This window comes from Pantherophis guttatus, chromosome 4 (assembly GCF_059756535.1).
Source record: "Pantherophis guttatus breed Tessera chromosome 4, ASM5975653v1, whole genome shotgun sequence".
NCBI classification, from domain to species: domain Eukaryota; kingdom Metazoa; phylum Chordata; class Lepidosauria; order Squamata; family Colubridae; genus Pantherophis; species Pantherophis guttatus.
The window spans coordinates 53,299,448-53,314,546 of record NC_142066.1 but is presented as its reverse complement, the minus strand read 5'-3'; the positions used below and the strand labels follow the sequence as shown (position 1 = coordinate 53,314,546).

Genomic DNA, 15,099 nt, shown 5'->3' with positions numbered 1-15,099 from the left:
AGATCAATGCATCCCACAGGGGCCTCTGTGATTGTTGGCCCAACCTCTGCTTTTTGTGAGGTGCAAACTATTACTGTGTTTGAACCTCTTTCTCATCCTGAATTTGTGTATTCTTATGTGTCTGTATGCTTTTTTGCAAATAACTAGTTAATATTTTCTTCCTCATTTCAATTTAATCCTTTCTCACTTTGTTTATATATTTTTTATTCTCCATGTCACATTTTTTGTTGGAAGACATAATTTTTCATTTGTACTTACATTTTACTTAATCATTAATAATTTCTCCAGAATAATCTCTGTAGAAAATAATTCATTGCTTACTACTTTTTAGTTCCATAAACAATTTTAAATGATAGATCAATTTTATATCTGCCTTCTTCTTTTCTTTTATCTTTTTCAGTGTTCTTCCCATTTCATTTTCATTACCGTATTTTTCGGAGTATAAGATGTACTCCCCCCCCCAAGAGGCTGAAAATTTGGGTGCTACTCTGAATGCAGCTTTTTCAAAGCTTTTTTTTTCAGCCCTAATGAGGCACTAGTGAGTGAAGCGATCTATTCTTCCGCAGGCTTTGCCTGCTCCCTCCAACTCTCAGCTGTGCTTTAGCTTTTTTTCAGCCTAATGAGGCGATCTTCCAGGTGCTTTGCCTGCTCCCTCCGACTCTCAACTGTGTTTTAGAAGCTATTTTTCAGCCCCAACGAGGCGCTAGCAAGTGTGTGCTTTGCCTACTTTTCTCATTGCTGCTCCCTCTCAGCTGTGCTTTAGAAGCGGTTTTTTAATCCCCAAGCAGGGGATAAAAAGTATGCGCTCAAAACTAGCAAACTAATGTGCTGAAGCTGACCAGACTAAGGATGCTAGCCTGGTAGGCAGATTCCACCCCCGCCATTTTCCTCCCCAAAAACTAAGCTGCGTCTTATACTTCAGTGTGTTTTATACTCCAAAAAATACAGTATATAGTATATGGATGTGTACTCGTCAAGTTGCATTGGCAAAGGCTACAACATAGTTATTGGGTTAGCGATTGTTACAATCAAAACACCATGTAATTAAAAAACTCCTGAAGTTCTACTAATTTTTTTACATTTTATACATGTGATTAAAGATTTATGTTTTTTTTCTGCTAGACTATGAGCAAGCAGAGTTCTAGTTATTCTGAAAATCAGAAATGAGTTTGAACAAGTTATCTCTATGAAGAGAGCACAGCACTTCAGGCTATTTCTCAGATTGAGGATATATCTGTGATCCAGGGAGCATAGTCATTTCACAGCCCCATCATTTAGACCAGGTGTGTCCAACCTATTTCACATGGCCCAAGTGCTAGCAATAGTCAGCTAGCAATGTGGCCCCACAAGATCATAAACTATATGGCCCAAGACAATTCCTCTTCACTCAATGTGGCCCAGGCAAGTCAAAAGGTTGGACACCTATGATTTAAACTTTTGAGTTCCACAATGCAGTAATTTCATCAATAATTATCACATAATGGCTGCAAGAGGCCGCAAGTTTTTTAAAATTTGAATTCTTTGCTTTAACTTTTCTTTATTAAATATGAATACTGTATACCTAAGTATTAATCTGCCTTACTGCTATTAAGGATATTCAAGGAGATGATTTAAAACAATCCAGCATACTAGAATGCCCAATTCAGAAAATCAGTGCATGGTGGGAAACACTATGCAAGAATAACATACCATTATTCTCATTCAGAATGATGGGAGCTCCAGTACCTTCTTCAAATAAGTCATAAGGAGAAACGTAATACTTCAGATTCATCAGGTGACCTGAAATAAGCAGGTTTTGTTAATGGAAAAACAATAGGCATAAGAAGAGTAAAAATGAAGTCTAAATGTTGATTTGAATATATAAATTAATCTATTCAATTATAGCTGTCCATCTCAATAAATGATTCAATTCCAAAAACTACAAAAACAATAACAATAAAAAGCATTTAAAAGTTATTTTATTTATTTATTTAAAATATGATGTGACTTATGCATTTTAGTTTACCCACCAGTTATTCAATACTTTTGGAACAAAATATGAAAAAATGATTTGAAAATTGAACCATAACACTGCCTACCTTTCTTTGAGAGTTGGATTGCATGCACATTTAATAGTATTAATATTACTATGGTTGTTCTTACAGTCAGCCAGATGTTTACACTGGATTTGGCATTTCCCAAGGACTGGGCTAGGCAGAGGTTGTTTGATGATGTTAAAGGTATTGTTGCAGGATGCAAGCTGTTCCAAGTAAAACTATCTTTTGCAATTGGCTGTCAGTGATTTTGCCAATGCTGATGGTGTTCAAGTGGTGTTCCGGTTATTTTTATTACTTTCTTCTTCATTCTATTTCTATTTGCAGGTCTCCTTGTATTCTGTGATTTTAGTGATTTTTTTTTGCAGTTCTTTCTCTTCTTTTCTGCTCTCTCCAGGTACTGCTCTGCCCACTATCCAGATTACTATTGTTGTTAATCCTAGGATCCTGCAGCTGTTGTGGAATCCCAAAAAACAGTGCATTTGGCTGTAGGCAGGAACAACATTTGTGCCAGATACAAAGTTTTTTTGTTGTTGTTGTCAGAAACTGAATTTGTTCTGGGGAAGAAATAGCAAGCTAAAGATAGCTCTGTGGAAAGGAGAACTGAAAATCAGGACAGAATGAAGAAGCTGTGACTAGACTTGATAATATTTTCTATACAAGGAGAGGATTTGAGATTGCTCACAAGTCAGCTGTTTCTTGTGAGAAGACCAAAGATAGTGGTCTCTGGCAAATTTTGAGGTCTCAGAATGAGGGAATAAGCATCTTGGCAAAACTCACCATCAAACAAACTATTTTAAAATTGGACATACTGAAGAATATTTTTGAACAATGGACTCACAATTTAATTTTAATAGTGTCTCCCTCTATAGTTAGATAGTTTTTAAAAGACCTTATGTAGACAAGTTCTACTGAACAAGATCAAGAATAAGCTGAAAGTGGATTTAAAAATGACAGGCTGTATCAATGACAGGAAAAAAGATGTTACACTGGACATATAAAAGAAATGAGCTACTGTCTTAATAATTAAAAGAGACCTACAAACACAAATCAAAAGAGTAATTTGGAGACTTTTATTATACTGGATTTACAAAAGAGGGCTTGTTAAAATTTTGAACAGATTTGTGAGAAGACGTAAAGAAAAATTGAAAAGTAATCAAGTTGTACAACTTTATTTGAAGGGACTAAAGATCAGAGTTGTTAAAAGTAAAGGTAAAAAATAAAGTTGGTTTATTTGATCAAGGTTAAAATAGATATGTTGTTATTTCTGGTAAACCTTAATGGACTTTTGCTGACATTAAGACTAGAATAATGAGGCTTTATGAATTCATTTAAGACTGCAAAAGAATTTTCTCAAATGTACAAATTGATTATAATATGCAGTTTATGTGCATTTTCTAAAGCTTTTTGCTGAACTAACATTTTTTGAAATCCATTTTACCTGTAGTCCACTACGGATTGAACTGCTTTGGCTGAGCTAAGTAAGGCTGGCCAGAAGAACAAAATTAGGGAATAGTAATTTCACAATTTGTTTTAAATAATCAGGAATCAACCATTATAAAATAACAAAAATCATTGAACCATTAATTGGGTTATATTTGTCTGCCTGCCTGCGTCTGTCTGTCTGTTTGTCTGTCTACCTACCTACCTACCTATCTACAGAATCTATCTAAACCCACCTACCTATCTACCGTATCTATCTACAGTATCTATCTACAGCAGTGGTGAAATCCTCTGTGGGTTGCCACTGGTTCGCTGCCCACGTATGTGTGGTGCATGCCAAATGCATGCTGTGCGGGCACATGCACAGTTCACACCAAACACACATACACATACGCAGTGTGCACAAAATGCATGCTGTGTGCACACCAGACACATGCTGCATGTGTGCACGTGCAGTTCATACCAAATGTATGCTGTGTGTGAATGCGCAGTGCACACAAAATGTACGCTGCACATGCGAACATGCACAGTGCGCACCAAATGTGTGCTTCGTGTGGAAAAAGGAGCCTTTTGAAGGTAAGTAGAACAGTGATGTGGGGAACAGCTGTGCCGCGCGATTTAGATTCGCTAGAAAGCAGGATTTCCTGCTTTCTAGCGAATATAAATCGCGCGGCACAGCTGTTCATTGGAAATACTGGTTTGGATGAACTGGTAGCTTTTTTTGACTACCTGTTCGCTCAAACCGGTGCGAACAGGTAGCATTTCACCCCTGATCTATAGTATCTATCTGTCTGTCTGTCTGTCTGTCAATGTCTATCTATCTATCTAATTTATTTATTATTTATTAATTCAATTTGTATGCCGCCCCTCTCCGAAGACTCAGGGCGGCTCACAATGCATTTAAAATCATTATAAAAAACATTTAAAAATTAGAAACATTAAAAACATTAAAACTCATTCACACCATTCATGGCCGGATCTCGCCGGATTGCAAGAGCGAGATCAACGGCCCCAGGCTTGCCAGAAAAGCCAGGTCTTCACCACTTTTCGGAAGGCCAATAGGGTGGGGATGGTCCGGACCTCAGGAGGTAACTGGTTCCAGAGAGCTAGGGGCAGGCACAGAGAAGGCCCTCCCACGCGGGTCCGCCAGCCGGCATTGTTTAGCTGACGGGACCCAGAGAAGACCAACTCTGTGGGATCTTACTGGTCATTGGGAATTATGCGGTAGAAGGCGGTTTAGAAGATATCTTCTATCCATCCATCCATCCATTTTATATAGAAAATGATTAGTAAAAAAACACTTCCTACCACCACTTCTAGGGGTGAGATAGCCCACGTTGCCATGCAGAATTTTGTCCAAGGGACTTGCATTTGTGGCTTGCCTATAAGAAAATAGAAAACAAAAACAAATTTCTAGACATTCATGATTCAAAAGACATGTCATATGCATGTTCAATCAGAAATTAATTATCTGCAGAATTAATTCAACTGCATATAAATTTGGACAGGACTGCAATATAATTTTTTTAATGAGATCCTCTTCTCTCCTGCCACGAAATCTATGTGGATAAACAGTCACAATCACTGGATATCTAGAACTGTATTTGGGAAACACAGTTCAGTTTTGTTTCAGCAACTGTTTTCTTAAATCTTTTTTAAAGAAAATCTCACATTTCCAATATTGAAAGCTTTGGAAGCCATCTTTTAAACCATATTTGGAATCTTATATCTATCATACATATGCAGTTCTTTAAATAATTATATATATAGTAATAACAATAACCAAAAAATTACAACTACAATACATCTAATAAAACAGGATAAGAAACTAACGTAATAAAGAAGAAAAAAGTTTAGTAGGAAAAAGGTTTGCTAAAAGATATAGTACGTTGACAAACTTTCAGGTTATAGTAAACTGGCATTTGCAATCTTTCTAAACTCAGACCCAGTGCCTTCTAACAGTGATCACAATGGATCAAATTGTGGCAGCTTTTCTGGATATTTCAACGGATTAATTTGCTAATAAAAATATTTTTTCTCTTCAGACCAATAACTCTTCCGGTTAAGAGTAGAGTTCTGATTTAATTGATCATCAACATTGTCAAACTATTCACTAAGTCTGCACTACTATTAATCTTCTCATCCTCCCACTTATGACTGTAACCTTGTTGCTTGTATCCTTATGATTTATATTGACTGTTTCCTATTATGATTTGACTGCTTATTTGTACCCTATGACTATCATTAAGTGTTGTACTTTATGATTCTTGACGAATGTATCTTTTCTTTTATGTACACTGAGAGCATATGCACCAAGACAAACTCCTTGTGTGTCCAATCACACCTGGACAATAAAGAATTCTATTCTATTCTTCTATTCTAATTAGTAAACTGGGTATCGTATAAGGATCAACATAATAAAGACATGGGAGATGGTCTCTATTGCCTTGTCTAATACAGATGCAGGCATTCCTGATGTGGGATGTTATTATACCTTCCTCCATTACCATCAAAGGTAAAAGACTTAAACTTTATTAATGTGAATGCTCTCCTGTGCAGAACAGAAAGAATATTGGTGAAATAATATAATGCACAAATATTTTATTTATCCATACTTCAAATAGGATTAAAGCCAGTTCTTTCCAAGCCTACTTACACTCCCTTGGTATTTGTTTTTTTTAAAAAAATAGAACTAAATCCTGGGTTCATTGTGGTAAACTGGTCTTACCAATACATCCCTGCCATCTTTGAAAGATCAAGCTCCAAGGACTGTAGAGCCAAATACATTTTAGTTTTCAATTTGCTGAAAAGAAGAGAGGAAACTTATTTGAGACATTTTATATAAAAAAAGAAATTCCCCACACTATAAGAGCTAGCTAAAGACTTTAGAATCAGACAATGCTTCCAATTCTCTGCAAAGAGTAGATGCTCTACAATGTTTTAGAATGCTAGGACTCACACCTCCCATAATGTGTAATACCATGTTTGCAATCTGCTTAGTTGCTTAGGTGAGATTGGTGTTATAGAAATTTGATAAGTAAATAAATAAATTTTATATCCAGGGTCCTGCAATTCTCCCTATCATGATATTGTGTTATCCCTTGCTGCAATCAATCTCAGTTGAGTCATGACAGAATAGGATAATTACAGTATTTATAAAACAGCTTGTAACATGCAAACAGCTTTCTAGGATATTTCTCCATTAAGAAACCATGATTTAATGGAATGCTTACTTGTCACCTGGCACTTTATATAGATTAACAAGACCCTTAAGATGCTTAGAAAATTCATTGAAGTTTCTCTCTCTAGGAAAGAAGAAAATTTAGTTTTAGTTTACTTTATTGTCATTGCACTTTGTACAACGAAATTAAATGCCATCTTCAGTGTACATTATACATAAGAAAAGAAGCGGAGGGACTTAGAAGAGGAAATAAAAAAGAAAGAGCAGGCACTTATATTAAATCCAACAGATAAGAAAATAAAGAAAACAATAAATTTGTTGCGAGGGCAGTTTAATATGTTGATGGCAGACCAAGTGGCAACTAACTTACAATATGCTAAACATAACACTTTTTGTAATGCAAATAAACCAGGTAGATGGTTAGCCTACTTGTTAAGGAAAAAACAAAAGCTACATACTATAGAAAAAATAGAATACAAAGGTAAAGAGGTATAGCAACAAAATATGATTAAAAAAGCTTTTTTAGAATTCTTTACAAAGTTATATGTTAATGATACAATTCAAGGCAAAGATATAGACAGATATTTACAGGAGGAGAATATCCCTGTAATTACACCAAAGCAAAGGGAAGGACTGAACCAACCAATAACTTCGGAAGAAATTATTTTAGCAATTAAACAATTAAATGGGGGTAAAGCTCCAGGCACAGATGGACTGACAGCTGTTTATTATAAAAATTTGCAGTTAGAAATGGTAGAACCGCTTAAGGAACTATTTTGCAAGATTCAAGCCAGAGGAGATGTACCCCCTTCCTGGAGAACAGCTTTTATTTCATTGATTCCAAAGGAGGATCAAGACCGTAGTCAACCCAAGAATTATAGGCCAATATCACTTTTAAATACTGATTATAAGATTTTTGCTAAAATATTAGCAAATAGGTTAATGGTAATCATGCAACAAATTTATTTTATTTATTTTATTTATTTTCAATTTATATACCGCCCTTCTCCCTGAGGACTCAGGGCGGTGCACAGCCAGAATTAAAAACATGAAACACAAATATTAAAAACAATTAAAATCTATATAAATTTGGCCCAAAATTTAAAAAACCACAAACCAATTAAACATTTAAAAATTTTAAAAAAATTTCTTCCTAAGCCAGCCCGGCTTGCTGGAAAAGGTGAGTTTTAAGGGCACGGCAGAAGGCACTGAGGTCTTGGATTCTCCTTATCTCTGGGGGCAGCTGATTCCAGAGGGTAGGTGCCCCCACAGAGAAGGCTCTCCCCCTGGGGGTCACCAGCCTACATTGTTTGGCTGATGGCACCCTGAGGAGGCCCTCTCTGTGGGAGCGCATGGGTCGCTGGGAGGTCGTCGGTAGCAGCAGGCAGTCTCGAAGATAGCTAGGCCCTATGCCATGGAGCGCTTTAAAGGTGATAACCAACACCTTGAAGCGCACTCGGAAGACCACCGGGAGCCAGTGCAGCTCGCGCAGGAGTGGTGTTACATGGGAGCGCCATGCTGCTCCCATCACTACCCGCGCTGCTGCGTTCTGGACCAGCTGGAGCCTCCGGGTGCCCCTCAAGGGGAGCCCCATGTAGAGAGCATTGCAGTAGTCAAGGCGAGAGGTGACGAGGGCGTGAGTGACTGTGCACAGGGAATCCCAATCAAGAAAGGGCCGCAACTGGCGAATCAGGCGAACCTGATAAAAGGTCCCCCTGGTTACAGCCGTCAGATGTTCCTCCAAGGACAGCTGCATATCCAGGAGGACTCCCAGATTGCGAGCCCTTTCTGTGGGGGCCAAGGACTCGCCCCCAATAGTCAGTGATGGAGTCAACTGACTATATCGGGATGCCGGGAGCCACAGCCACTCAGTCTTGGAAGGGTTGAGCTTGAGCCTGTTCCTCCCCATCCAGATCCGCACAGCCTCCAGGCACTGAGACATCACTTCAAGGGCATCATTGGGGTGGCCTGGGGTGGAGATGTACAGCTGGGTGTCATCAGCATACTGATGGTATCTCACCCCGAAGCCACGGATGATCTCGCCCAGCGGCTTCACATAAATGTTGAACAGAAGTGGCGAGAACCGATCCCTGCGGCACTCCACAGACGAGAGGCCTCGAGGTCGACCTCTGTGCCCCTGCCAACACAAACTGCGCCCGGTCGGAGAGAAAGGAGGAGAACCACCGCAATACAGTGCCTCCCACACCCAACTCTTCCAGCTGGTGCAGCATGATACCATGGTTGATGGTATCAAAAGCCACTGAGAGGTCTAACAGGACCAGAACAGAGGAGCAACCCCTGTCCCGAGCCCTCCAGAGATCATCAACCAACGCGACCAATGCCGTTTCCGTGCTGTGCCCAGACCTGAAACCCGACTGGAACGGATCTAGATAAGATGTTTCCTCCAGGAATTGTGGAAACTGTCGCACGACCACACTCTCAACAACCTTCGCCATAAAGCGAAGGTTGGAGACATGATGATAGTTGGCCAATATTGCCGGATCCAGGGACGGCTTCTTGAGGAGAGGCCTCACCACCGCCTCTTTCAAGGCAAATGGTTTATAATGTGGATTTATAAGTGGGAGACAAATGAAATGTAATGTAAGACAAATTGTAAACTTATTGGAATATTTGGAAAGGAACAACCAAGTCCCTGCAGCGCTCATCTTTTTGGATGCGGAGAAGGCATTTGATCGATTGAATTGGCAATTTTTATTGAAAATAATAGAAAAGATGCAGTTTGTAGAATATGTTACACAATCTATTAGAGCAATATATCAGAGACAAACAGCACAAATAATCATTAATGGTGGTTTAACAGAAACTTTTAAAATTGAAAAAAGAACAAGACAGGGATGCCCTCTATCACCATTATTGTTTATTTTAACTTTGGAACCTTTATTGAATAAAATACGAGGATCAAATAAAATAAAAGGAATTAAAATTAGACATCATGATTATAGATTAAGAGCATTTGCAGATGACTTGGTTGTTACTTTAACTCAAACAGTACAATCAGCTACAGGTTTAATGGATATAATTAGCCAATATGGACAAATGTCTGGATTTAAAATAAATAAACAAAAAACAAAGATAATAACTAAAAACATGACGGTAAAGCAAAAAGAAGAACTAGAAAGACTAAGAGGATTTGAAATAGTAAAAAAAGTTAAATATCTAGGGGTATATATCACAGCCTCAAATGTAAAATTATATAAAAATAATTATGAATTGTTATGGCAAAAAATACAGAAAGAGATGGAGAATTGGGGAAAACTACAATTATCTCTGTTGGGAAGAATAGCAGCAATAAAAATGAATGTTCTACCTAGGTTTCTATTTTTGTTCCAAATGATACCAATACTCAAGAAAGATAAAAATTTGAGGGAATGGCAGAAGGGTATTAATAATTTTGTTTGGGCAGGGAAAAGACCGAGAATAAAGTTAAAAATAATGCAAGATATACGTGAAAGAGGAGGTCTTAAAATGCCTAATCTAAGATTATACTATGAAGCAGCTGTCCTAACAATAATCAGTGATTGGATTAACTCAACAGAAGAAAGAATATTGAACATTGAAGGATATGATTTGTTATATGGCTGGCATGCTTACTTATTATATTATAAAAAGGTGGATAAGACCTTTAAAAGCCATATATTAAGGAATGCCTTGTTACGAGTTTGGAAAAAGTATCAATATAAGTTAAATTATAAGATACCTATATGGGCAATACCCAGACATGCGATAGAGAATATAAGTGTAGAACAAAAGCAAGAGGTGATTACTTATAAAGAGCTTCTTAAAATGGAAGAGGGTATATTGCAGTTAAAATCTTTAAATGCATTAAAAGAAGAAAGAATAATTCAAACTTGGTTTCAGTATGGTCAGTTGCAAGCTAGATGGAAAGAAGATCAGAGAATTGGTATCATGCAGAATGAGGAAAATTTGGTAAAACAAATCAGAGATCAAGGTCAAATGCATATAGAAAGGTTATATAATGTATTGATAGAAATAGATTCAGAAATGGAATTAGTTAAGGATTGTATGATAAAATGGGCACAAAACATTCAGGAACCAATAATGATGGAAACTTGGGAAAAAATATGGGTTAGAAATGTAAAATTTACGCAAGCACAAAATTTAAGAGAAAATTTTTATAAAATGTTCTATAGATGGCATTTAGATCCTAAAAAGTTGGCTTGTATGTATCCGAATTTACAATCTAAGTGTTGGAGATGTGATTGTGATGATGCCACTTATTATCATATATGGTGGACTTGTAAAAAAGTTAAAGCATTTTGGATTAAAATATGGTGGATTATCCAAAATATTCTTAAAAAGAAGATAAAGTTTACTCCACAATTGTTTTTGCTGGGTGTAATTACAGATTGTACGGTTATAGAGACTAAATTGATTTTAAATTTAATAACTGCAGCTAGACTTTTGGTGGCGCAATATTGGAAGAAGGAAGATTTGCCTACTATTGAAGAATGGACATTAAAAGTAGCGAATCTGGCAGAAATGGCGAAGATTTCAGCATATTTGAAAGATCACTCACAAGAAAGATATATACTGGAATGGAGAAAATGGATTGATTATATTCAAAACAAATATCGGACTAAAAAGTATCAACTAGCTTATGAATGAATAGAAAAATTGAGAGTATTTATATTTAGTTAAGTAAAAGGGGAGTTAAAGTGTGAAGGGGGGGATAGGAATCCTTAGTTAATTAGCTTAGTTTAGCATATGATTGTTAATTGTTATACCCTGTATTTTGTTTTGGGAAGTTCGGGGGGGGAGGGGTGGGAGGGTAAGGAAGGGAGGGGGGGAGGGGGTAATACTTGTAAAAAAATTTTTTTTTGTAAAACTCTTTAATAAAAAAAAAACAAACCAAAAAAAAACACCTCCTTCACATTTTATACAATTGAATTGAAAACGCTGATATTACATTAATTTTGCACTATACAGTAGAATTCAATATAGTTACCGCTCTGGGATAGAAGCTGTTTTTCAGCCTATTTGTCCTTGTTTGTCCTGTACCATCTGCCAGATGGTAATAGTTCAAAAAAAGGGTGCCCAGGATGAGATGGATCTTTAAGAATGTTTTGAACTTTCTTAATGCAGCGGGAACTATAAAGCTCTTCCAAAGAGGGGAGAGGGCAACCAATGATCCTCTGGGCAATGACGTTAACCTTCTGGAGTGCTGTCCAATCTGCCACTGTGCAGTTGGCAAACCATACACAAGTGCAGTAAGTTAAAATACTCTCTGTGGTGCAGTGGTAGAAGATTACCAACAGTTTTTCACTCAGTTGTTGTTTCCTGAGAAGTCTCAGGTAGTATAATCTCTGCTGGGCCTTTTTGACCAATGCTGCAATGTGAGCACCCCAGGTCAGGTCTTCTTTTATAATACACCCAGAAACTTAAAACTAGTCACTTGCTCTACTAGGTCTCCATTGATAACCAAGGGCTGGATGTTTGATCTATTCCTTCTATAGTCCACTATAAGTTCCTTGGTTTTATTAGTTTTAAGGACCAAGTTATTGTCTCCACACACGGAAGCAATGAGTTCACCTTATCTTGATAGGCAGACTCATCCCCCCCCTGGAGATGAGTCCCACCACTGTTGTATCATCTGCAAATTTAATAATAGTATTACTGGCGTGAATGGGAATGCAGTCATATACACAAAGAGTATAGAGGAAGGGACTCAACACGCAACCCTGTGGTGTATCAGTGTTAAGAATAAGGGCTGAGTAGATATGATTACCTAATCTGACCCTCTAAGAGCAGCCAGACAGGAAATCCATAATCCAAAGGCAGATTGAATAAGAAAGCGCAAGATCCATAAGTTTAGATACTAATCTATGTGGAATAATTGTGTTAAATCATTTGAAACCAGCAATTCTATTTAAATATTAATTTGTAAGAAGGAAGAGGAGAAATGACAGTTTTGATATTGCTGGCTCTCAATCTTTCTGTGCAGCATCCTGCTTGGAACTATTAAGCTTTAATGTGTTGTTGTATACTTTTCAGAGATACACAGGCCTTATTGACAACTGCACTCTTATATCACCCATGAATCTTCCTGGATTGTCTTTTAACTCTGTAGCAGAGGATTCTTAATGTGTTTCTCAAAGCCTTAATTTCTAAGGCTGAGACCTTCAAAAAGAAAGAAACGTTTATAAAGAATAATAAAAGAAATAAAAGACGCTTTCATAACTACATTCTCGAAGGACATAATAACATCCTGTTAGAATGCAGAATTAAGATAGCCTTCAGTTTTTTCTTTCAAATTTCCCTATTTTAAATACTGAATTAATGTTTCCAGCCCATACTGTACAATTATTCAGTTCTTTTTATCTGATTCATAGCATAACCCTTTCTGAAGGCCACCAATTTTTCATTACAGTTTTCCTATCCACTTTCAATAATTCTGTGAAATACTACAATGGAGGTCACATTTACCTAAACAAAGCCATGGTGTACATCAATCATAAGTACAGCTTTGAAGCCATGGGGAATCCGACTGCTTGCCAGTCTTAAAGGCAAGTAAACCAGTCTGCATTAGCATTAGCTAATTCTTTGATTATCTGACTGACAGGGACCAAATCACTGGTTTGTTGTTGTTAATGAGCGCAATTTACAGAAAACTATTGGAAAGGAATGGAGAGTGTTTATGTATAAATAAAGGTTTTGAAAAGATTGCCCTCATATTTAGTATAATCTATATTACCCTTTCTTCTGATGCCCTAATGGATTACAGCATGACCAAACCTGGGTATTTTAAAAGCTTAATCCAAAAGTTGGAGAAGGCCAACTGAGAAACCTGAAAGCTGAGATCAAAAAGCAGTTGATAAAATGGCTATTCAGCTGTTAGAAAACATGCAGTTAGGAAAGGATGATGTACCCAGCGAATAAAATAACACAGTACTGACCTTAGATGCTGTACCAGCTCCGGGCAGCTCTGGAAAAAAGAAAATGGATAATATATAAACCACAAACTATTGGGAATACAATAGTATTTCCTTAAAGCAAAATAAATCACATAAAACTTAACATGGGATTTGGAAATGTCTCAAATGCACCCCTCCCCATAAAAATTTCTTTTTTTTTGTAAAGTGAAAATTTTGTGATTTCCACGAACATTATAAAAAAAATCTAACTCAAGGCGGGGAAAAGCCTGGCAAATATTAGGATAATATAGGTTATTTAAATGTATGTTATAAATCAACATAAATATGAAAAATAACTTAGCCATTACACTCTACGTACCACTGGGTTTTCTCCATGATGTGCCACTTTGACATCACGCAGTTGTCCTGTAGTATCCAAGTGGACTTCCACATAGAACATGTCGGATGTTATATAGCATTCAGTGCCATTTCCACTAAGATGAGATCCAAGACTTTTGTAAAGGGGAAAATTATAAATGTCGAAAAAAATTATAAGATTATATAAGGTTATCAAACTTCATCAAGACCTTATGTATACTTATACTTGCTAGTAATTTACTCAATACTTCGTCAACTCCTTATCTTATGGCAAAGATGTACTAAACTAGAAAAGTAGCTTCTCATACCTGAAACCAAGTGCTGCCCACCCAAATTTTCACTTTTATTTCCTCAAAACAATGTTAAACTATTATGAAAATATATAAAAATGTAATTAGCATAGTGCTGGCCAAAGAGAGCTATGAAAGCTAAGGAGTAGTTTGACATTAGAATAGAATTATTTCAAGTTTGCTTTCAAATATAATGAATGTTTAAGAACTACTGTACTTCAATCAATTTATGGAAAATTACATTTTAATCCACTCATAAAATAATGAATACAATTCAGATCACAGAGGGCCACAATAGCAAGCTAGGCACTGCACTATGGTCCTTAAAAACAATTGAGATGTGAGCTTGGATCAAGGCCATTTGTTATACTTCATGTACTGTATAACCAAAGGAAACTATGTTTCCTGCAAAAGAATTGAAGTTGAAACTACTTTCCAGTAGAAATGTGTGTTTCTATAGTATATCAAAGAGACGATTAGATTCGCATGATTCTTTGAAATTAACTAGGTAAAACCTGTAAAAGAACTAAACAACTCACCCATTTTGTCTAGCAATGGACTCTAAGCGATCTGTCATAGCAGGCAGAGATGACACTAGGAAAAAGACAGTTTAATTAGATCCAGTCCTGTGTCAACTTTAGATTTTTTCCACATATAAATGGTGAGTTGAACCTTTACTTTTTAGAGGAAGTTTTACAATTTCTTCTGTGTGGCATTAAGTTTTTCTATTTTTTACCTATGATGGTTCACTCAAAAGACTTGGGGCAAGATGGACTAAGGATTTTATTTGCTTTTTTCCAAAGCAAAAGACCAGTAAAAGACATCAAAACATAGTAACAGCAGCACTATGCACTTATAGCCTATCGTGATTATTTAAAGCA

General features: G+C 36.8%; 1 protein-coding gene across 2 annotated transcripts in view; it reads right to left on the bottom strand.

Annotated features, from left to right (window-relative positions):
- MED1 (mediator complex subunit 1) overlaps positions 1-15,099 on the bottom strand; it is a 46,536-nt gene that overhangs the window by 21,209 nt on the left and 10,228 nt on the right. For both annotated transcript variants that reach the window (XM_034415858.2, XM_034415859.3), the window contains exons 4-10: positions 14,758-14,812; positions 13,930-14,062; positions 13,593-13,621; positions 6,710-6,781; positions 6,205-6,279; positions 4,785-4,858; positions 1,690-1,779 (exon numbers count right to left, since the gene is read on the bottom strand). In XM_034415858.2, coding sequence (XP_034271749.1) covers positions 1,690-1,779; positions 4,785-4,858; positions 6,205-6,279; positions 6,710-6,781; positions 13,593-13,621; positions 13,930-14,062; positions 14,758-14,812 — 528 coding nt within the window. The remainder of the gene's footprint in view (positions 1-1,689; positions 1,780-4,784; positions 4,859-6,204; positions 6,280-6,709; positions 6,782-13,592; positions 13,622-13,929; positions 14,063-14,757; positions 14,813-15,099) is intronic.